The sequence below is a fragment of the Thamnophis elegans genome, chromosome 4, assembly GCF_009769535.1.
Source record: "Thamnophis elegans isolate rThaEle1 chromosome 4, rThaEle1.pri, whole genome shotgun sequence".
NCBI classification, from domain to species: domain Eukaryota; kingdom Metazoa; phylum Chordata; class Lepidosauria; order Squamata; family Colubridae; genus Thamnophis; species Thamnophis elegans.
In genome coordinates, this window is record NC_045544.1 from 141,795,551 (window position 1) to 141,818,626 (window position 23,076).

The following is a 23,076-nucleotide window of genomic DNA, read 5'->3' on the forward strand; positions in this document are numbered from 1 at the left end:
AAGAGAGAGAGAGAGAAGAGAGGAAAGGGAAAGAAAGAGGAAAGGAGAGGAAGGATAGGAAGAAAGGAGCAGGAGAGAAGAAGGGGAAGAGGGGAAGGGAAAGGAGAGGAAGGAAGGAAGGAAGTAGAGGAGGGAGAAAAGGAAGGAAATATAGGGTGGTGGTGACATAATATAGTTGTAGGGGATGGTAAGCAAAGCAATCTCCGAATGTGTATTTTAAATCTTTATATGGAAAAACTAAATGTGTAGAAATGACAAACCTAATAAGAATAATAACTATGGGAATGGATACCTGTAAATATATGTAAGAGATTAAAAAATAAAAAACTTTTTACAAAATAAAAAAGGCCAGTCCTATTTTTCAAAGCCAGCAAAGGAAAATCTGGTGCAATGGGAGAGGAATCCTGAATGTGCCCCAGGGAAGACTCTCGCAAGGCAGCTGACTCCGTTCTGGGAAGGGGGGAAAAAATGACATTTTCCTGCTACCTGGACTGACTCAGGAGAGGCGTCGGCCTGGCTGACTCGCCTCGTGGACGGGTGTGTGTGTGTGTGCAGAGAACACCCCCCCCCCCAGATGCACAGGGGTGTGATTGGATTCCCCAGGTGCCGATTCCATCACCCACATGTATTATTTCCGTTATTGAAGACGGGCAATTATTTCTTTAAGCTGCCCGTGACTAACCTGGCGGATCAGGTGTGGAGTCAGCCGTTGGCCCAGGCAACCGGCTGAGAAAACAGAAAAGGGGATTAATGGGTCCTTTCCCAGTTCAAGCCACCCTGATCCCTTCCCCACAAATGTTTGCACCAGGAAGACGGCAGCCCCCACCCCACTGTCTCCACCACCCTAGCAAGGCGGGAGCCCCGAGTGACCCCCCGGGATGGGGGCGAGGGCAAGGATCCAGCCACTCGCCACAAAAACCAGCCAAACCTGTTTGTGTGGATGGCAGAATCTCCTCCTCAAGAGCTGGTCAAAATAAGAAGCGGATTTTAGGTGGTTTGCAAAGATCACCGTTCTCCTGCAGCCCCTGGGTGCAATTGGGGGTCTCCCCTCCCCCCCCCGGCTTTCCTTTGTAGAGAAGGGCTGCAAGGAGGCTGGGGAGGGGTCTCCAGCTGCAATTAGCCCCCACCCCCACCCCATGGCATCACAATTCTGCAACCGCAGGCTGGAGAGGGGGGTAGGGGGATGGGAAGCCCCCCCCCAAATTAGCACAAGTGTTGTGTGGGAGGAGCTCCGGGTCACAACTGGGGGGGGGTCTTCTAGGCGGAGCCTCCAAGGGGCTCCAGCGGCATTTGGGAAAAGGGGCTGCCCTGGGCCACGTCCCTCCCTCCTGCCCACCCCACAGGGAGCAGGGAGCCAGAGGAGGCAACCGGCCATTAAAAGGTGTGTGTGTGTGTGTGTGTGTGTGTTTTCACAGGTGTAGGTGTGCTGGTCTTGGTGTATCCAGGTCTTTTCCCATGTAAGATTGAGATTGTCTTGGCAACATTTCGGCCAGGTCTCACTCGCCATCCTCAGGCTGATGTTTTGGGCTTAAAGCGTGGTCAGAGCTGCTGTCTTTTTATAAATCTATAAATCTATAAATATAAATATATATATACACATATACATACACTGTATATAGCCAACTTTTAAATAAATGGCTCATTTAGCCACTGCCAACATCGTCAGAGAGTAAAAACCATTAAAGAGATATCTGCCTTGATACACTATTAATCCATGTGGCCACTGTGCGCATGAGAGGCCCCTATATACTGTACGTGTGTGTTTATGTGTTTGTGGGTGTGTGTGGGTGTGCATGTGTGTGTGTGTGTGTCAGCGATAACTGTAGCCTTGCACTTTCCATGGGAGATGGGAGAATGCTGGGGGGGGGGGAGAGGGAGGGACAAACGAAAGCCCCTGGAATGGGGGGGGGTCTAGAACGTGGGGAGCCCCACAACTGCAAGAGGAGCCTCCCCCAGGGTGTCACCAGCAGATGAGATTCACGGGCAAGGAAGTAGCACCAATGCTGTTACGTAGCTGGGTCACGAAACGTCTTCCAGAAAAACCCCGAGCTCAGAGAGCACCAAGGACCCCCTCAGTCCCCCTCCTCGTATCCTCCTCCCACCCTTCTTCCTTCCAGCACTGATGACGCTCCCTAGTTGGGTCATGAAACGTCTGCAAGAAAACCCCCAAGCTCAGAGAGCACCAAGGACCCCCCCCCCAGTGCCTCCTTCTTCCCAAAGACCCTGGGCAGAATCATCAGGGAACCCTGGGGGCTCCAAAGGCCACCCCCCCCCGCCTCCACTTCTGGGCAAAGTTGACCGGATAGCTTAGAGTTGACCAAAAAGAGGAGGGGGAGGGTTTCTGTTTCACTTCCTCCAAATTCCCTGGAGGAGGAGGAGGAGGAGGGGCCTGTGTTGGGGGAGGAGGGGGCTGGCTGACCCCACCCCCCCTCCTCTTTCCCGCAGGGGCCTTTTGGCCCAGAGCTGAGAAGGGAGACCATCCGCCCATCAATTAATAAATACAAGGAGCGGTTTATTAAAAAGACAGAAAAATGTAACTCTGAAAAAGGGAGGGAGGAGTAGTGATTGCAGCTACACCCCTGGTGGCCTGGTGGGCAGCCCCCCCTCCTCCCCCCCCCCCCGGGCAAAAAGGCCCACCGGCAATTATATGGCTCTTGAGTGCTGGGTAGCCCCCCCTCCCCCCCCGTCTCTGAATAGGTCCAAGACAGCCGTCCAAGTGTGGACACCGAAGGAAGAGTCGGGGGTTCCGGCCTTCAGCCCCCCCCAGCTGTTCCACGGAAAGGGGGGGCAGTGTGCAGAGGGACACCCCCCCATCTGGAAGGCCCCCAGCAGGCTCCCTGAAGTTCCCCAGGGCAGGTGTTTGCAGGGACCCCAAAGGGCACTTGGGGAGAAAATGGGGGGGTCGCAGAGGCAGCCCAGCTGCTCCTGGGAAGAATGCAACCCCCCCTCCCCAAGCTAGCCCCAACAATTGCACCAATAATGGTGCAGCAATTAGCACCATTTCAACCGAAGGGGTGGGGGGGAGACGATCCGAAGCAGAAAGGCAGATGGGGGGGGGGGGGGAGCGTCCTCAGAAGCAGAGCTGCTCTTCCAAAGTGGGGAAACCCGGCAGAGGGGGGTGGGGGGCGTCCACCCCGCCTCCCCCGGCTCCTCCGCTCTGCAGCCCCCTCAGGAGAGGATCTTGGGCGGGATCTCCACCGAGGCCTTGAGGAAGACGGCGTTGTCCCGGACGTAGTTGCGCTTCTTGATGTCCTCGTGGGAGATGAACTTGGGGTAGCCGAAACCCAACAGGCTCTCGTCTAGGGAGGTGCGGCCCGTGCCGGGCTTCTGGAAGTTCTTCCAGGCGGGGTCCGGCAAGAAGGTCTCGGTGATGTGCTGGGGCTTGGAGAGGGAGGGGTCGCTCTGGTCCAGCAGCGAGAAGGTCACCCGGTAGGCGAAGGGCCACTCCAGCAGGTTGTCGTACTGGCCGGGCAGCACCCGGATGTAGACCGAGAGGTGGCTGCCCTCCCCGCTCCCGTTGCCGTTCAGGAAGACCGAGACCTGCAGCCGGTAGCCGTAGCGGTGCGTGTAGAAGGGCGGGCTGAAGGACTCGTAGTTGCTCCGCAGGCGGGCCTCCTGCAGCTTCCGGCCGTAGTCGGAGATCTTCCAGATCAGCACCCCGTCGCTGCCCACCGCCAGCTCCTCCACCTCGCGGCGCAGCTCGGCCAGCTCCTGGCGCTGCCGGGCCACCAGCGCCCCCATCAGGCCCAGGTGCAGCTTGGTGTTCTCGTCCAGGTGGCGGCCCAGGGACACTTTGGGGCACTGGGGGAGGGCGGAGGGGAGAGAAGGCGGTTAGAGGCGGCCAGGTGCCCAGGGACGCAGTGCCAGGCTCCCCCTGCAGAGGTCCCACACTCCGCTGACCACCCCCCCCCCGAGCTATAGCTTGGCAGGGTCTCTGCCCCGAGCCAGACGGGCCCTCCCCACCATGTGGTGGCTTGCCAGCTGTGGCCACAGAACCCGCCTGCCCACTGCTCCAGAGACGAGGGCACCACAACCGGTATTTCCAGCGGGCACAACTGCCAAGGGGTTCTTCCCAAAGGAGTCCAAAGCCAAGACAGAAGTCCAGGAAATTTGACACCAGAACGGTTCCTGGGCTGGGATCCATGGCTGCCAGATGGGCCAGAAGCCAAGGAAGAGGCCAGGGGGGTCTTTGCCTATCTCCGGGGAAGGCCGGGAGGGCTGTGGCTTACCCGGTGTTTGCAGCCGGCCTCCCTGAAGGGGCAGAGGGCCAGGGCGGTGGAACAGTTCTCCTTCACGTGCCCACTCAAGTCCTCCCGGGCGATATTGGGCGCTCCGCACTGATTCGGACAGGGCACGGGGTAGCGGGGACACTGGTACTCGTGGTTCTGGAGAGAGGGGGGGAGAAGGCACCGTGGGGATTACAGGAAGTCCTCAACTTGCAACATTCATTTAGCGACCGTTTGAGGTTACAACGGCATCGAAAGTGACTTACGACCGATTTTTCACACTTCTGACCGTTGCAACAATTCTGTGGTCATACAGCAAAACTTCGGGCTCTGCCTTTCCTCTAGGGTTTAGAGGTAGACTGCCCTTCTGCAGTGAAGCTCTACTCTACAACCCCATGAAGTCTCCAAGGTCAGGTGGAGCTGCCACAGAAGACCGCCCCCCTCCCACCTTCATCCTTGGGGACCTTTAGCCCTCTCAGTCCTCGAGCCCCCCCCTCAAATCCAGCAAAGACCACCACAGGTGTGCCCCCCACCCCAAGAGGAGGGGTCACTTGGGCCACGAAGGGCTCGGCAGTCTGGATCAGTTCCCACAGCCCACCGGGGGGATGGGGGACGACCAAGCAGGGGGCCTTCCTTCCAAGCTTGCTCCCAGCCCCTCCCCGTAAGGTCAGCCCCCCCACCCCCCGTGACCCACCTGGATGGTGTCGTAGAGGAACTCCTTGGCACAGTAGCTGCAGGGCTGGGTGCGCTTCGGACACTCGGCCAGCATGTGTGGGGAGAGCAGCCGGCGCATCATGCGCGCCCCACACTTGTTTTCACAGTAGACGCTCTCCTGGGGGCAGACCCCCTGGTGGTTCTGGAAAGGGGGGGGGCAGAAGGAATCAGAGAAAGGGAAGGGTGAGGAGGGGGGGGCGTTTGCTTCTGGGATCTTCCAAGGCAGGGACTCTGGAGGACATGCAGGAGGATGGGAGGCCACCAGGAAATGCCCAGGTGGAGCAGGAAAATGGGAGGTGGGAAAACTCCTTCAGGCAGGTGAGGACTACATTCCTTTTTATGCTTTTTATTCTTTTAATTTTATTCTATTATTGTATTTCTTTTCTTTTATTATTTTATATTTTTTACTTTATTATTATTTTATTATTAAATTATATTATTATTTTCTTTTATTCTATTTTATTCTACCGTCTTTTCCCAAAAATACATCCTGTCCTGAAACTAGAGCCTTGCCACATTTTTTGCGTGGGCAAAAATATAAGCCCACCCCCAAAAATAAGCCCCCTGGACACACAGAGCCCTGCTCACCGACCTAGCGGAATCCCGAAGGCGCCAAGCCACGGGAGCCGGGGGGGAAGGCGCTCACGTTGCTTGGCGCCTTCGGGATACCGTTAGGTTGGGGAGTAGCAATCTGCCTGGCCGGAGGGGGGAGTTGCCGGGCGGCTGCTGGACAGAGAGTCTTCCAGACAGAGAGTCTTCCAGCAGCCGGCCCACAACCATAGAGCGCACAGCTAGAGCGGCGGCTGCTGGAAGACTCGGCGGCCGAGTTTTGGAGTTTGGAAGCCGGAGAAGAAGTGATGCTCGGAGCGCGGTTGAGGTGGAACAGGCGCTCGCGCAACCGCTTCTACAGCCGGGCAGAGCTCCATGCGCTGATCTAGGGGGTATCCCGAAGGCGCCAAGCCACGGGAGCTGGGGGGGCAGGCAGAGCGCCACGTGGCTTGGCGCCTTCGGGATACCCCCTAGGTCAGTGAATGGCGCGCTGCCCAGCCAGAGAGGGGGGTTGCCGGGCGGCTGCTCGTGAGCGTGGTCACCTCATGGCTGCTTCGCCCCTGAGGCTGTGCCCGGCTCTTCGGGAGCCCACTCGCGAGGGAGAAGCCGCCCGGCAACCCCAAAACAATAAGCCCTCGGCCATATTTCGTGGGGACAAAAGAAAATAAGACCCTGTCTTATCTTCGGGGAAACACGGTATTCTATTTTATTATTTTATTTCAATTTTATTATTATTACTCTTTTCTTTTATTATTTTATTTATCTTTTCTTTTCTTATTTTGTTTTTTTATTTTATTATTCTTTTATTTATTTTTATATTTATATTATATTATAATATATTATATTTATATTTATATTATTTTCTTTTATTCTTCTATTTATTTTAATTCCTACAACTGCGCACCTCAGCCAGAAATTTCTCGGCAGCTTACGATTCAGAAAATACATTGCAGGTAGTCCTTGGCTTACAACAGTTCATTTAGTGACCATTCAGTTACGACACTAAAGAGAGTGATTTTTCACACTTATGACCCCCCCCCCTGGGATCACGTGATCCAAAGTCCGGCCCCTGGAAACTGACTCCTGTTTATGGGTGGCTTTCTTGCAGACGTTTCATGACCCAACTAGGTAACCTCATCAGTGCTGGGAGGCAGTGGGCTTTGTGAGGAGGAGGAGGAGGAGGAGGAGGAGGAGGAGGAAGGGGAAGGAGGCAGTGGGGTTCTGGATGCTTTTCTTCCCGAGGTTTCATGGGAGCCTCATCCATCCTAATGACCCCGTTGGTCATGAAACGCCTCCTCCTCCCCCCCTCCCCTTTGGGGTGGGGGCTGGTGCTTCCCCACACCCCCCCGCAGCCACGGGGCTTTTGCACACCAGCCGGGGGTGCAAAGGGGGCTCACAAGTCCACCCACGGCAGCTTCCGCCTCCGGTGCAGAGGCTGCGATTGGGGCTCCCCCACACAGGGCAGGCAGGGATGCACGAGGGGAGGGTCCTTTGTTTCAGCCCCCCCCCCGCAAGGTCCCCCCTCCCCCCTCCCTCAACTGCCCCCCCCTCACCTCGAAGGCTTCCCCCGTGAAGTCGGCCCGGCAGAATTCGCACTGGAGTTGCCTCTGGGGACAGTCGTGCTGCAGGTGGGGGGGCAGGTCGCGCCGGCTCAGCTTGGACCCACAGCGGTTGGGGCAGGGCACCACGTTGAAGCTGCAGGTCCCCAGGTGGGCCTGGACGGGGGGGGGAGGAGGGGGTCAGTTGGAGTTGGGGGGGCTCCGAGGACCCTCCCCCCCCTTCCCTTGGCCCCAGGAGGGGGAGGGGCAGCTGCTGCTGACCTGCAAATGGCGGATGGTCCCACTCCAGCGACAGCCCTCCTCACTGTGGATGCAGCGCATGGCCAGGCCCAACACCTGGGCCTCCAGGTCGGGGTCTGGGTAGATCTGGAGGGAGAGAGGGGTCTCAGCCCTCCCCTCCTCCCTTCCTCCCCTCCCTCCCCTTTTTCTCTTCCTTTTCTCTTCCTCTTCCTCCCCATTTCCTCTTTCCCTCCCTCCCTCCCTCCTTCTTCTCTTGTCCTCTCCCTCCCTCTTCACTTCCTCCCCCTCCCTCCCTTTTTCTCTTCCTTTTCTCCTCCTCTTCCACTTCCTCCCATTTCCTCCCTCCTTCCTTCTTCTCTTGTCCCCTCCCTCCCCTTCACTTCCTCCCCCTCCCTCCCTCTTTCTCTTCCTCTTCCACTTCCTCCCCATTTCCTCCCTCCTTCCTTCTTCTCTTGTCCCCTCCCTCCCCTTCACTTCCTCCCCCTCCCTCCCTCTTTCTCTTCCTCTTCCACTTCCTCCCCATTTCCTCCCTCCTTCCTTCTTCTCTTGTCCCCTCCCTCCCCTTCACTTCCTCCCCCTCCCTCCCTCTTTCTCTTCCTCTTCCACTTCCTCCCCATTTCCTCCCTCCTTCCTTCTTCTCTTGTCCCCTCCCTCCCCCTTCACTTCCTCCCCCCCTCCCTCCCTCTTTCTCTTCCTCTTCCTTCCCATTTCCTCTCTTCCCCCCTCCCCTCCCTCCCTCCTTCTTCTCCTATCCTCCCCCTTCACTTCCTCCCCCCCCTCCCTTTTTCTCTTCCTTTTCTCTTCCTCTTCCACTTCCTCCCCATTTCCTCTCTTCCCCCCTCCCCTCCCTCCCTTTTTCTCTTCCTTTTCTCTTCCTCTTCCACTTCCTCCCCATTTCCTCTCTTTCCCCCTCCCCCCTTCTTCTTCTCTTGTCCTCTCCCTCCCCCTTCACTTCCTCCCCCCTCCCTCCCTTTGGACCCCAAAGCCCATCCAGACCCAACCTTCCCTGGAGCTGAGAGTGGCCTGGGGGGGTTCTGGGAGCAGCCCCTCCCCTCCCAGCCCACCCAGCAGCCCCCTCCCCATTATCCCTGCCATCTGCAAACAGGGCCTTCCATTCATCCCTGCCTGGGCGGCTTCGCCAGCAGATGCCAGGCAGGGCGCCGGATTAACCAGCCCTGGGGGAGACGGGGGGGGGGGACAGAACAGGACGATGGGCAGCAGTGGGGAGGAAGTGGGTCAGGAGGCGCCAAGAGGGGCAAAATCTCCCTGGGGGCTCACCTTGGCGTAGTCGAGGGGCAGCTGGTCCTCGGGGCACTTGAAGACGCCTTCACTGCAGGAGGAAATCCGAGACTGAAGGGGCAGCCGGTGGGCAGGGAAAGCCTCCCTCACAGCCACCGGGATGCCCACACCGCCAACCTCCGTGCCAGGGGACAAAGCCGCCAACAGCTGGCTCTTTTGTTCAAGTGCCCCGGCCTGGAAGCTCTGAATGCCAGCCCTGCTGGGGGCAGGGATTACAACATTGAGGACTAGAATGTTTTTCTTTCCCCACACCTGTGGTTTTTAGACGTGTGGGGAATTCCACATTTCTGTGGCTTTTGCGATGGTGCCACCTTCGCTGGGCAGGAAAGCCTTTTCTCCGGTGCCCTTTGCCCAGAGGGAGACCTTGCCCGCTAATGGCTGCTTTCAACAGCTTAGCCGATCAATGAATCTATGGCTGCCCTCTGCCCCCCGGGCTTCCTTGGCTCGGCCTCACCAGGTGACGGCTCGACCACAGAGCCACGGATGGGGGCTTATCCTGCGCGGCACGGAATAAACAGACCAAACCAGGCCCGGGCACTGGGCATACAAGTCCTAATAAACTCAAACTCAAACGGATCCTATGCCCAAGGAAGCCCAGGACTTTCTATGCCCACCTCAAGGTAGTCAATGTGCCAACCTCCTTGCTCTCACCTGCTGCCTTTGCCAGGAAGAGAGAGAGAGACAGGCGCGTCTTTGACTTACGACGGTTCGAATAGCAACCATTCAAAGCTACAACGGCACTGAGAAAAAGGGGCTTACGACCGTTTCAGCCTCCCACAATCACAAAATGCGGACTCTTGGCAACCGGCACGTACTTGTGACAGTTGCAGCAGTTGTTAAGTGAATCACTGCAGACATTAAGTTAGCAACATGGTTGTTAAGCGAATCCGCCTTCCTCGTGGACTCTGCCGGTCAGAAGATCCCTAACCCGGGGGAATCTTCTGACCGGCAGAGTCCACGAGGAAGGCGGACTCGCTTAACAACCATGTTGCTAACTTAACGTCTGCAGTGATTCACTTAACAACTGCGGCAAGAAAGGTTGTAAAACAGGACAAAGTTCACTTTACAAGTGTCTCACTTAGCAACAGTAATTTTGGGGTCAATGATGGTCCTACGTCACGGACTTCCTGTGCTAGAACCAAGGTCTCAGCTGGCCTGGGGGGGTCTCCCCCTCACCCAGGACCTCTGCTCCACCCAGCAAAACCTGAGCCAATGGGATGTCCGGGTAGGGGTCCCATGGTCCCACCGCTTTTCCATGTGTGCCCAGGAGGGGCGGCTGTCAATCACAGAACTCTTCCCCTCTTCTGGCCAAGCCCCCCTCCCCCCCCCCCCCGCCGGTCAAGAGCCTAATCCCCAAAGCAGACCCGCCCCCCGGCCTGAATTTCCCAAACCAATCAATCAGAAGAGAGCTGGAAGGGACCTTGGAGGTCCTCTAGTCCAGCCCTCTGCTCAAGCAGGGGAGCCTGTTCCCTTCCAGAGAAATGGCTGTCCAGTTTCTTCTTGAAAGCCTCCAGGGATGGAGCACCCACAACTTCTGGTGGTGAGTAGTTCCACTGGTCGATTGTTCTCCCTGTCAGGAAATTCCTCCTTAGTTCCAGGTAGCTTCTCTCCTTGGTTAGTTTCCATCCATTGCTTCTTCTGCTGCCTTTGGGGGCTTTGGAGAATAAGTTGATCCTCCTCTTTGTGGCAAATATCCTCAAATATTGGAAGGTGCTATCATGTTCACCCCCTAATTCTTCCTTTTCTCCAGACTGGCCCAAAACCCGAATCCTGCAATTCCTCCGTTCTTCCTCCGTTTTAGTCTCCTTTGACCATCTCGGTGGCTCTTCTCTCCACTTTCTCCCAAAGTCTCCACGCCTTTTTTTGTAAGGTGGTGACCAAAACTGGATGTGGGATTCCAGGTGGAGGAAGAGGTGGAAATTCCACACCAAATTGCACAGCCGGCTCACTCCGAGGTGGCGCAGTGGTTAAATGCAGCACTGCAGGCCACTTCAGCTGACTGCTAGTTCTGCAGTTCGGCTGTTCAAATCTCACCGGCTCAGGGTTGACTCAGCCTTCCATCCTTCCGAGGTGGGTAAAATGAGGACCTGGATTGTTGTTGGGGGCGATATGCTGACTCTGTAAACCACTTAGAGAGGCCTGAAAGCCCTAGGAAGCGGTATATAAGTCTAACTGCTATTGCTATATTGCTATTGCAGTTCAGCTGTTCAAATCTCACCGGCTCAGGGTTGACTCAGCCTTCCATCCTTCCGAGGTGGGTGAAATGAGGACCTGGACTGGGGGGGCAAATATGCTGACTCTGTAAACCGCTTAGAGAGGCCTGAAAGCCCTAGGAAGCGGTATATAAGTCTAACTGCTATTGCTAACTGCTACTCCGAACGCAGCTAACCAGGATTCCCTTCATAGGAGCGTTTATGTGCAACCCCTGGGTGTAACTCCAGGCAGTCAGTCCAGCGAGCAAACTGGGGGAGGAGCTGGGGGGCAAAGTGGGGAGGGGCCAAATAGATTGAGAAGCTCTTTGGGGGGGGGGTTATGGGGCTGCCTGTGAGCTAGACAGAGGGGAATCCCCATTTCCTGTCCCCTCCCCTCCACCTTCCTTCCTTCCTTCCTTCCTCCCTTCCTTCCTCCTAAGGAGACCCTTTGCCTTCCAGAGGTCAAGACAGTTTCTACACACACACAACACACACACACAAGGGTCTGGCTCCCTCCTTTGCCTTGTGGTGTTAATGGTTTTACCTGCTGCGTTATTTTATAATTGGTGGTTTTAATATTTTTATGCTCTGAGCCACCCAGAGACAATGGATGTCAGATAGGCTGCAAATAAACGTCGTGAGAGAGAAAGAGAGAGAGAGACAGACAGACAGACAGAGACAGAAATAGACAGATAGAAAGATAGAAAGACAAAGAAAGAAAGAAAGAAAGAAAGAAAGAAAGAAAGAAAGAAAGGAAGGAAGGAAGGAAGGAAGGAAGGAAGGAAGGAAGGAAAAGGACGGAAGGAAGGAAGGAGAAAGAAAAGGAGGGAAGGAAGGAAATATGCTCTCTCTCCTGAGGCTCTGGGCTGGCCGGCCCTTCTGCAGAACTCCCCTCCCCCACCTGCTGCCCCAGACGCCCCTCCCCCCACTGTCAAACAACCTGCCTTTCACAGGAAGTCAAGCACAGCAGGCGCTGGGCAAAGGTCGTTCTAGCACTAGGTGCTAACAGGCCCTCCCTCCCTCCCTCCCTCCCTCTGCCAATTTGTGGCTCCTAGCAACCCCCAAATCCCCCAGGTCCCTTCCTGCACCCCCACTCTAGAGCCCTCTGCCCGGCAGGGGATCCCCCTGGCCAAGGGAGACGGGCAGAGGGGCAGGGCTGGCAGCCTGGGGACAAAACGGCCCAGGAAGAGGGACACTGATGCCACCTGCCAGGAAGTCGGTGGGGGGGGGGGCAGCACCAGGGAGGCGCCAAGGTGGGCGGGTAGCAGGACCGGTTGGGACCTGCCAGGAAAGAGCTGCGGGGGGGGGGTTGGCACCTGGCCAGGGGGAGGCATCAGGCAGGAAGCCCACCTGTTCAGCAGATGCCAGTCAGTTGGCCCCCTGGCTCCGTCCCACCTGCCAACTTGGATGAGTGAGAAGCCCAGGGGTTGCCAGCCGACTCACTTCTCACCTTCAGGGTACAAGACCCCCGACCCCTCCTCAGCCCCCCCCTCCCCCAGCAGTCAAAGCTGTGCTCGTTTAGCGACCGTTCAGAGTTCCAGTAGAACTGGAAAAAGTGCCCCGTGGCTGTTTTCCACAGGTGCCCCCACAGCTGCATCCTCCCCTCCCAGGTGATCGAAATTCGGATTCTTGGCAGCTGACTCACATTTATGACGGGGACTGTCCCTTTCGCGACCTCCCGACCAGCCAGGTCAACGGGGGGAGCCAGATTCACTTAACAACTTACTAACTTAACAACTGCAGTGATTCACTGCGAGAGAGGGCGTAAAACGGCAAAACTCACTTAGCAACAGACATTTCCGGCTCAACTCAGGTTGTAAGTTGAGGACGTGGAGACTGGGGGCTCCCTGACTGGGAAATTCGGATACTCCCCCACCCCAGGGACTTCTGTGTGGGGGGGGTCCCCTTTCCGGGCAGCGGGAAGCGGGAGGGTTAAAGAGCAGAGGGGCTGCGAGCAATTAATCCCCTCCGCGCCTGGGCAGAGAATGTGCTGAGCCAGCAGCAACAGCAGCACTGGCGGTGAGGGGGGGGGGCTAGAGAAAAAGGAATCCCACCCCTCCCTCACTTCGGGGGTCTAGGCTGGGCGGAGAGGGGGGAAGAGGGCTCCTTTCCCACAGCCCCCCCTCCCTGCAAGCAACTTCCCACCCCAAAGAAAACAGATATGCAGGGAAGGAAGCTTGAAGCCTTAGCTGGGGCTGGAGAGCCACCCCCTCCCCTAAATCCCTCCAGGCACATTCCTGCAGTCAAAGGCTCTGCTTCTTCCAGATGGGCAGGGCCAGCCGGCCCCCTTGCGCTCAGCCCCCCCACCATCGAAGGGAGGGGGGCTCATAGCTGCTCCCCCAGCCTAGAAACACCCCTGATCTCTGAGGTTTGCAAACAGCCATTGTAAGAAGCTCCCCCTCCTCACTCTTTCGGGGTGGTCTTTTGTCTCGCGCAAGGAGGCTTGAGGCCAGCAGGGGCTGCCTGAGACCCTCCTCATCCCGCCCACAATGGAGAGACCCTCCCTCCAAGCCAGGAAAACAGCAGCCCTCCCTGCCCCCCCCCACAACCCAGAAATGCAACGTTTTCAAATGAGAGGGGCAGGGAGAGATTTGGGGCGAGCCCAAGGGAAGCCCCCTCCCCTTGCAACCGGCCTTAAACCCCAACGCTCAGAGCTGGGAAGGGTCTCCTCCGTTGCCCCCTACCCCAGGCAGGAACAAAGCTACCTAGGCATGTCCAGAGAGTCCAGATTCCTGCAAGGGGGGGGGTGAGTTGTGGCTCCTGCATGCAGACATACACACAACAACAACAACAACAACTAAAGGACTGGATTGTGTCCTGCAAAGCTTATTGTGTTAAGTTTAGAGCAAAACAACCTTCGGAGGCAGGAACCCGTCTGGGAGAATTTGCTGTCTCCCAATCACACAGGGCTCCTGAGCTGGAAAACTGGGGGGGGGGGGGGGGCGCAGACAGAGGTACCCCACCCCCACCCAAACACCTCCGAGATAGGCAGGGACACTGTCTCCCCGGGGACCCCAGACCCTTGCGAGAGTTTGCATCCTTGCAGCCGCCCTAACAATCGTTTTCTCCGGCTATCCGGAGAGCCGGTGGTCTTGCTGGCTGACTCAGCGTCCTGTGGCATCCGGAAGATTTGTGCCAGAATCGGACAGTCACTTGTCTGGAATGATAGAAGGTAAAAGTGTTCAAAGTTTGGAACTTTAAGACTCGTGGACTACAACTCCTAGAATTCCCCAGCCAGCTCTGCTGGCTGGGGAATTCTAGGAGTTGTAGTGCACGAGTCTTAAAGTTCCAAACTTTGAACACTCCTGATAAAGTGTTGGACTAGAAGACCTCCAGGGTTCCTTCCAACTCCGTTATTCTCTTAAAAACCCCGAAGGATCCCTGGGAGGAAACCTCACAATACCTCCGACCGTTTTTTTCCCCCGCTCTGGGGCTTTTACGGACTTCTTAATCCAGCCACACAGCCCTGCGCGTTTCCTGGTGGTCTCCCGTCCCCGAAGCGCCCAAGCCAAGTACGGTCCCGGCTGCCTTGGCCGAAACCAGCGAAAGGGGGAGGGAGTTTCTGGGCAGGCCGGGACAGCCCCCGCCTGCCTGCCCTGCCAAACAGCCACTTTCGGGGTTAAATTCCGCTTCCCGCCTCCTCCGCCTCTCCGGGCACCAACCGCTCTCATGCCCCCCCCCCCAGCACCTTCCGAAGAGAGAGGCGGGCATGCAGGCAGCCTTGCTGGGCAGGGGGCGAAGTCCTCCCGGGGGGAGGTCCACTCCAGCCCTGCGGTGCCCGGGAGGCGTCCGAAGTTTCCGCTGCAAACACGGGAGAGCCTTCGGGGGGGTGGCGGAGCCGGTTGCCCGGCCAGCGGGCACCAAACAGTGCAGGGCGCCATGGAAGGGGAGGGGGCGCCTTGCGTGCGGAGGGGCTGCCCGTGATGGGACCCCAGCAGGCGCTCGCGGGCTCCGGGTAAACGGGGGGAGGGGGCGCTGCCCCCCCAAACCCGGGGTCAAGGCAGAGGGGCGACGGGGGCATCGAATGCCCAGCTTTCCAGCACCGGGGTCAGCCCGGGCAGGGGTCTCCGCTGGGAGCGCTCTGCACATGCCCAGGGGAGCCCAGGCTCTCGGCGTGCGTGGGAGAGGGGTGTGGGGGGTCTGGGGGTCCCGGCTGGCCCACCCACCTGAGGAACTCCTGGAGGCAAGTGTCGCAGAAGCGGTGCCCGCAGGTGGAGACGCGCACGGGCTCCCGCATGGCCTTGGCACACAGCGGGCACAGCAGCCGCCGCTTCGGCTTCTCCAGGAACTTGTAGTCGAAGCCCGGCATGGCTCCCGCCGCTCCTCCGGCCACGATGCCCGCTCGCTCGCAGCCCTGGACGGCCGAGGCCCCGCCCGTCCGCCCTCCTGTGCCCAGCGCCTCCGAGCTCCGCGCCCGCCGCTATTGTGTGAGCCGCGGCTCGGGCTGCTGGGGGGGGGGGGAGGAGGGGGGAAGGGGGGCAGGCCCCGCCCACGCCCCGCCCCCTGCTTCCCCCCACCCCGCCCAGCCACGCCGCCTGCCTGCCTGCCAGCTGCCAAGGCGCCCGCGGGCGCCGCTCCTTCTGCCCAGGCTGCTTGGGGATGCCCGCGTGGAGCCTCTCCCTGCGGCGGCAGTCTACCTGCGAAGCCACACTCCCAAAGGGAGGGGTGGCAATCGGAAGGCAGGAGACTCCCACCCGCCCTGCTTCACTCCAGGCTGGCGTGGAACCTCTCCGCGCGGTGGCAGTCTACCTGGGGATTTGCCAATCGGGCTCCTGGAAGGAAGGCCGGAGAGCGGGTGTCGGGGAGACCCTGCCCTCCCCTCTGCAGTGGGGGGGTCAGGAGTCTGGTGGAGCATCTCCCTGAAGTGGCAGCCTACCTGTGAAAGGCCTCCGGGCGCCAGGAAACCCAAGCCTGGCCTCCTAAAAGGAGGGGCGGGAGCTGGAGCAAGAGAGACCCCTGCCCTTCCCTTTGCCCCCGGGAGGGGTCGTTTATGGGGAGGGGGCAACGGTCTCCGAAGAAGGTCAAGGACGGGGTGAAGAGTGTGGCTTGATCCTTCTTTTTAATCAAGGTGGCTGCTGCGAGGCTGTGGAGGATGGGAATGCTGCCCAGATCCCTGGGGAGGGGGAGAATGGCGCCCCCTCCCCAGGGAAACAGGGCACTCAAGGGAAGCGTTGCCCTTACAGGCGCTGAATTGTGTGTGTGTGTGTGTGTGTCTCGATTTGTAAGTGAGACTTTGGAACCAAGGTTTTCCCCATCTTGCCAGCTGGAAGAGGAGTGGGCTTCCACCGCCCTGGACGGGGGATTCTGGGAGTGGAAGCCCACCCCTCTTTTGTGGCCAAGACGGAAGAAATTCTGCCTGGACTCCCCCAAAGCTTGTCTGGGTTTAAAAACAGCAGAGTAAAACCACAGGCACAACTGACCACAGCAGGGCCGGAGAGGCTCAAAAGCTTCAACCAAATTCTGATGAATTCATCCAACCCAATCCTGCTTTTTTGGGGTGGGGGTGGGGGGGGCACCTTTTCCAAATCTCCAAACCAGAGCAAGGAGGGGTTGGGAGAGTGGGTTCGTGTGAGGGGGGGGGGGGGAGGTCATTATTATATTCCAGTTTCTGCCCATTTGTTTTACGGAGTCTGGACTTTCCTGGGCCAAAGGCTGCAGGGCTGGGAGTTTGACCCTTCCCCCCCCCGTGTCCCCCCCACTCCTGTGCCCATCCCCCCCCCTTTGCAAAAGCAAACGACCTCTGCCTGGCTGTGTTGGGAGTCCTTAAAAAATCTAGAAATATAAACAAGACCTGTTTTACAGCGAGGAGGGGGGGGGGGTTGCAACTTCAAGAGAACTGGACTACATCTCCCAGAATTCCCCAGCCAGCAAATGACCCCTCCCCGGGGCAGCGGGAAGGGCAGGGGTCTCTCTTGCAAATGCTGGCTGGGGAATTCTGGGAATTGAAGTCCGCAAGGTTTAAAGTGTCCCAAGAATCAAAAAATTCCGCTTTAGAGAACAATTTGGGGGGGGGGGGTCCTCGACTTACAACCATTATTGGCCATTTGAAGTTACAGTGGCGCTGAAAATAGTGGCTTTTGACGGTTTCCCCACCCCCGTTGCAGGCCCCCCCCCCCCCGAGTCTTGGCAACTGTGCTCATGATGGTTTGGGGTGTCCCGGGGGTCACGTGATCCACTTTTGCGACCTTGTGACTCACTTAACACCGGCAGGGATTCACAACTGTGGCAAGAAAGGACGTAAAATGGGGTGAAATCTAACCACTGTCTCGCTTAGCAACAGGAATTCGGGGCCCCATTACAGTCTTAAGTTGAGGACCAAAGGGGTTTGTGGTTTTGCTCTTTTTACATGCTTAAAATCCCCCCCAACCCCAATTTTTTAAAAAATTAAATGAACTTAAAGGGTTTGGGGCTGAAGTGGGATGTAGAGCAGAGCTGTGGGACATGTGTGGATGACCTCCTAGAGACAGGGGCCCTTCCTCTTCAACGGAGGCATCAGCTCTGGTCTAGGGGAGGGGTCTCCTTGAGTCCAGACCCCAGTCCCCAAATAGCAGGGGACTGGATTCCTCCTGGGGGGGGAACAGCAGCAAGGAAACTCTTTCCCAACACAGGGGTCTCCTTGGTCAGATTCCTGTTTTTGTCCTGGGCAGGGGGACATCCTGGGGAGGGGGAGGCGCAGCCATTCTCAGCCACAGGGATTCTGAAGGTCCCCCAACCCAGCTGAGGAAGGAGGGGAGGTTGGAGGGGGGGGGTCTCTCTTCAGCGGAAGCTTCTCTCCAACTGGTTTAAATTAAAATCTTTGTTTTCTCGAGGCCTGCTTGGACAAGAGGTTGCCCTCAAGGTCGTCTTCTGCCTTGCCCCCCCTCCGTGGGCGTAGGAGCGACCCAGCCAAGGAGGTGGCACCCGAAGGGCACAAGATCCTTCGCGCAGCTTCCTTCTCATCCGGCTTATCTGACTTTGGCTCTGCTCTGGGGAAGCCACCGATGCCACTCGCCTCTGTTGGGTTTATGCCCACCCTTTGCCAGCCTCACCACAATTAGACTAATTTTCCTCCTTGGGGAACTAAGGAGCTCACTAGGGGCAAGTCCAGATGAGGTGGGACCTGTCTCAAAGACCATCACTGGGAGATGGGTCTTGGAGTCCTTGTGGACGATCCCTCAAACATGAGCCAGCCGGGTGCAGCAGCAGCAGCAGCCAAAAAAGCTAACGCAATCCTGGGTTGCATAAACAGAAGCATAGAATCAAAACGGGGTGAAGTATTAGTGCCGCTTTATAAAGCCTTAGCAAGGCCACACCTGGGATCCTGCAACCAATTTTGGTCACCACATTACCAAAAAAAAGGATGTGGAGACTTTGGAAAAAAGTTCAGAGAAGAGCCACCAAGATGACCGAAGGCCTGGAGACCAAAACATACGAAGAACAGAATTGCAGGATTCGTGTTTTTGGCCAGTCTAAAGAAAACGAGAATTAGGGAAGACACGATGGGAGCATTTCCATATTTGAAGGGCTGCCCCAAAGGGGCAAACCAGTCAATGAAGCCTCCAGAGGGCCTCCGGGTGGGGAGGGGGAGGCTGTTTTCGCCCTCCCTGGGCTCTGGAACCTGGGGAGGGCGAAAAACAGGCCCATCGTGAGCGAAAAGCAAGGGGGAGGGTGGGTGTCACACGGGCATGGACTCAGGGGGTCGCATGCATAGTATTATGGCTGTGGGCAAGCCCACACATGACACACACCCCCCGTGCTCCCCCCGCTTTTGGCAGGCAATGGGAAAAAGGTTAGCCATCAGTGGTTCTATGGTCCCTTGCTTGAGTAGGGGGCTGGACTAGAAGACCTCCAAGGTCCCTCCCAGCTCTCCTCTGATTCTTTCCCTCCAGAGCAGTGTTTCTCAACCTTGTCAACTTGAAGATGTCCGGACTTCAACTCCCAGAATTCCCCAGCCAGCATTCGCTGGCTGGGGAATTCTGGGAGTTGAAGTCCGGACATCTACAAGTTGACAAGGTTGAGAAACACTGTCCTAACCACTGCTGGGGAATTCTGGGAGTTGAAGTCCGGACATCTTCAAGTTGACAAGGTTGAGAAACACTGTCCTAACCACTGCTGGGGAATTCTGGGAGTTGAAGTCTGGACATCTTCAACTTGCCAAGGTTGAAAAACACTGCTCCAGAGGATTCTGGGCACCTGATTGGGGCTGCAAATACTTCCCAAATTCCTCCGCAGGTCAAGGCAACGGGGGTCCCGCTGCCAAGTGGGGGGGGGGAATGCCCGGTGCCAAACACTGCAAGCGCCCACGCTGGGCCTCCTTGCTTTGGCTGGGTGCGAAATGCTGCCAGGATTAGAACTCAGAACCTCGGCTATAGACTACAGGTAGTATGCAAGGGCTGGCTGGGGAATTCTGGGAATTGAAGTCCTAAAGTTGGAGACCCCCGTAGACTCAGGGAGCGTCCTGGCCTCTGGCAGTTGGAAGGGGATTCAGGCCTGGCCCCATCTCTGATGAAAGCAGGGGCATGACTGAACAACAGAGTCGGGAGGGACCTTGGAGGTCGTCTAGTCCATCCCGCCTGCTCAAGCAGGAGACCCTTGTATAGACCAGGCCAGACCTGTAATGGGGAGGGGGTGTCAATGAGTTCCTTCGGAATGGGTGCTTCCCCTGTGGAGGCTTCCTGGAGGCTGAGATGATGCCCGTGGCTGGACAGAGCGGTGGTCGGGGTGGGCGAGGGAAGCCCGCATGGGCCCTCTGTTGCAGGGGGTCGCCCTCCCAGATGTGGGGTGCAGGCTGATAGCTTAAACCGGAGCCCGAGCGTCTCGGATGCAGCCCGGCTGAGCTCCCCTCTTGGTTGGCCGCAGATCAAAAGGGCCCCTGCTGGATCCCGAGTCCCAGGAGAAATTAAAAGGACAAAGCCAGCTGCTTCCTCCAGGCTGGGATCCAAATTAAGGCAAAAAGGGGGGGGGTTGTTTGCAGCCCCTCCCCTTCGGACCCTGCCAGAAAAGGGAAGTCCAGCCAGATGGGGGGGGGGGGCTCTGCTTCCCTCCGACTTTCAGGAAGGTTTTCCTCACCCAAAGATGCATTTTTTTCCTCCAAAAAGGACTTTCTTCTTGTTGCTGTTTTTCCCTTGAAAACATTTCGCTTCTCATCCGAGAAGCCTCTTCCGTTCTGACCGGATTGAAATTGGAACGGAGGAATCTTCTTGATGAGAAACAAAACGTTTACAAGGAAGGGGGGTAAAAAACCCAAGAAAGTCCGGTTGTCTTTTTTGGGGGGGGGAATAAAAAGGATCTTTGGGACAACCGTCAAACTTGGATGGTTAAGAATCTCCACAGCCAAGATTTCCCTACCTTTTGATGGGACCCTGCTTTCCTTCCCCCCTTTCTCTTCTGGCTCCCATCCTCCTCCTTTTCTCAGCCCTCCCTGCCAATCATCATTTTCTTCTTTGAATGACCCCATAATCCCTTGTATTGGGGTGGAGTCTGGGCAACTGAATGGAGCCAGTTTCCTGGCCAGATGCCTTTCCTGTTGCCAATGAGGAGTTTTGTTCGGCAGATATAATCTCCGTGTGCCGAGAGAGAGAAATAGCTGCCTCTACCTAGGATTGAACTCACAGCCTCTTGATTATGAGGTGAAAGCTCCACCTCTAAGCCCCATCCTCCCCACCTCTCTGCCCTCCTGGCCAATAGTAATAATTAATTGGACACCATAGAGGTATTCCTTGACTTACCACCACCACCACGCGTTGATCATTGAAGCCGAGGTGGCGCAGTGGTTAGAGTGCAGTACTGAAGGCCACTTCAGCTGACTTCTATCTGCAGTTCGGCGGTTCAAATCTCATTGGCTCAAGGTTGACTCAGCCTTCCATCCTTCTGAGGTGGGTAAAATGAGGACCCGGATTGTTGTTGGGGGCGATATGCTGACTCTGTAAACCGCTTAGAGAGGGCTGAAAGCCCTATGAAGCGGTATATAAGTCTAACTGCTATGGCTATCAGTGGGAAATGTGTTGTCAGTTTTGCCCCATTTTACAACTATCCTTTCCGCTGGTGTTAAGTGAATCCCTGCAGTTGTTAAGTTAGTCACATGGTCGTTAATTGAATCTGGCTCCCGCATTGACTTTTGCTTGTGGGAAGTTCGCCAGAGAGGGTCATGTGACCCTGGGAATCTTCAACTGTTGTAAGTACATGCCAGTTGCCAAGTATCTGACGTGTGATCATGTGACCAGGGGGGGAAATCCGTCCTCTGTGTGAAAATGGTCATCAGTCACTTTTTTCAATTCCTTTGTAACTTCGAACCGTCGCTAAATGGGTGGTTATAAGTCGAGGAATACCTGAACTCAAGATGGCCGCTGACCAAGGCAGAATAAAGCAGGACTATTATTATTATTATTATTTTGGTGATTTGGAAACTTTTGTTCAAGCCCCCTAAAGCTGCATCTGCCTTCTTGAAGAAGGGCCTGGCTGATAACTGGAAGGCCGCTGGCACACCTGAGCCACAGGTATGGTTACAAAGCCAGGTGGGGCCGATTCCATGTTGGAGCTGCCTCTTCCATTTCACTCTGTTACTTTCAGCCTGTTTTTCTAGTCCAGGGGGGTCCAAACCTGGGAACTTTAAGACTTATGGACTTCAACTCCCAGAATTCTGCTGGCTGGGGAATTCTGGGAGTTGAAGTCCATAAGTCTTAAAAGTTCCCAGGTTTGGACCCCCCTGTTCCAGACCAATGTGATTCTGAATTGTATTTCTCTGCCCTGAGATATTATTATTATTATTATTCTGCCTCATTTGGGGTCCTCTTCTCCACTGCTTCGTCCAAGCCAGGAATAAAATTTGGAAGGAAAGCCGGCATTGAAACCGGCAGAAGATCTCCGTTACCAACCGAATGACCAGGAAGGACTCCTTCATTAAGGTCCCCAGGCCAGCTGTGGATCCAATTAACCACCAGGCCACCCAGCAGAGACTGAGCTAAACGGCGGATCAGAAGGGCTAGGAGGCATTTGGCCAATTGGCTTCCTGAAATCTCCCCCAACAGGCCTGCAAATCTCCCGAGCCTGCAGGGGGGAACCGGATCTGAACTGAATCCCCGCAAGGAGGATTCACGGAGGCTCTCTGGGCCGAGTGGCTTTCTTGCAGACGGTTCATTACCCAACTACGTAACATCATCAGTGCTAGAAGGGAGTGGGGTTTGGGAGGAGGAGGAGGAGGTAGAAAAAGACTGTGGGGTCCTTGATGCTCTCTGAGCTGGATGGTTTTCTTGCAGATGTTTCATTACCCAAAGTAGGTAACATGATCAGTGCTATAGTTAGTATGTTCACAGGGTTTGCAGAGACCTCCCTCACAGCACTGATGGTGTTACCTAGTTTGGTAATGAAACATGTGCAAGAAACCCATCAAACTCAGAGAGCACCAAGGACCCCACAATCATCTTCCTCCTCCTCCTCCTCCATTCTAGCATTGATGATGTTACCTAGTAGGGTAATGAAATGTCTGCAACAACGAAGCTCAGAGAGAATCGATGAGCCCTTTCCTCTTTGTCTTCCTCCTCCTGCTTCTTTTCCTCCTCCTCCTCCTTTCTAGCACTGATGGTGTTACCTAGTGTGGTAATGAAACATGTGCAAGAAACCCATCAAACTCAGAGAGCACCAATAGCAATAGCAGTAGACTTATATACCGCTTCATAGGCCTTTCAGGCCTCTCTAAGCGGTTTACAGAGAGTCAGCATATTGCCCCCAACAATCTGGGTCCTCATTTTACCCACCTCGGAAGGATGGAAGGCTGAGTCAACCCTGAGCCGGTGAGATTTGAACCGCTGACCTGCTGATCTAGCAGTCAGCCTGCAGTGCTGCATTTAACCACTGCGCCACCTTGGCCAAGGACTCCACAATCATCTTCCTCCTCCTCCTCCTCCTCTTTCTCTTCTTCCTTCTCCTCCTCTTCTTCTTCCTCCTCCTCCTCTTTCTCCTCCTCTTCTTCCTCCTCCTCCTCTTCTTACTTCTCCTCTTCTTCCTCCTCTTCCTCTTTCTCCTCCTCCACCTCCCTCCTCCTCCTCTTCCTCCTCCCTTCTAGCACTGATGATGTTACCTAGTAGGGTAATGAAATATCTGCAACAACCAAGCTCAGAGAGCATCGAAGGGCCCCAACCTCTTCCTCCTCTGCCCTTCTGATGGTGTTACCTAGTGTGGTAATGAAACGTCTGCAAGAAACCCATCAAACTCAGAGGGCCCCAAGGAGCCCCCAGTTCAACCCTGAGCTGCAAATATCCTCCTTTATTGTCAAGACAGAATAGCTTGAGCCCCTCCTCTTTGGGGCAGCCCCTCGAATAG

General features: G+C 56.3%; 2 protein-coding genes across 5 annotated transcripts in view; one reads left to right on the forward strand and one right to left on the reverse strand.

Moving 5' to 3' along the window:
* FAM222B (family with sequence similarity 222 member B) overlaps positions 1 to 730 on the forward strand; it is a 32,405-nt gene extending 31,675 nt beyond the window's left edge. Inside the window, exon 4 of the mRNA XM_032216154.1 lies at positions 668 to 730. Coding sequence (XP_032072045.1) covers positions 668 to 730 — 63 coding nt within the window. The remainder of the gene's footprint in view (positions 1 to 667) is intronic.
* Positions 731 to 2,491: 1,761 nt separating this feature from the next.
* On the reverse strand, positions 2,492 to 15,216 carry TRAF4 (TNF receptor associated factor 4). Of its 4 annotated transcripts, none has more exons than XM_032215638.1 (8): positions 14,946 to 15,034; positions 13,757 to 13,936; positions 8,567 to 8,618; positions 7,310 to 7,414; positions 7,043 to 7,204; positions 4,921 to 5,082; positions 4,230 to 4,385; positions 2,492 to 3,801 (listed from the first exon to the last, which is right to left on the reverse strand). In XM_032215638.1, exons 4-8 carry the CDS (start codon positions 7,367 to 7,369, stop codon positions 3,169 to 3,171), a joined length of 1,173 nt encoding a protein of 390 aa, XP_032071529.1. In that variant the 5' UTR covers positions 7,370 to 7,414; positions 8,567 to 8,618; positions 13,757 to 13,936; positions 14,946 to 15,034; the 3' UTR covers positions 2,492 to 3,168. The 4 variants fall into 4 exon arrangements, with proteins under 4 accessions (XP_032071529.1, XP_032071530.1, XP_032071528.1 ...); XM_032215639.1 differs by lacking the exon at positions 14,946 to 15,034 and adding an exon at positions 14,183 to 14,749; XM_032215637.1 differs by lacking the exon at positions 13,757 to 13,936 and having other exon boundaries at positions 14,946 to 15,216.
* Positions 15,217 to 23,076: the final 7,860 nt, after the last annotated feature.

What these genes read in the sequence shown, in the direction of transcription:
- TRAF4 (XM_032215637.1), bottom strand. Translation starts at nt 15,088, where the DNA reads ATGCCGGGCTTCGACTACAAGTTCCTGGAGAAGCCGAAGCGGCGGCTG. An exon ending in TGCCCCTCGACTACGCCAAG is followed by an intron (nt 7,415 to 8,566) that starts GTGAGCCCCCAG and finishes CTCTCCCTCCAG; the next exon opens with ATCTACCCAGACCCCGACCT. An exon ending in TCACGGGGGAAGCCTTCGAG is followed by an intron (nt 5,083 to 7,042) that starts GTGAGGGGGGGG and finishes CCCCCTTTCCAG; the next exon opens with AACCACCAGGGGGTCTGCCC.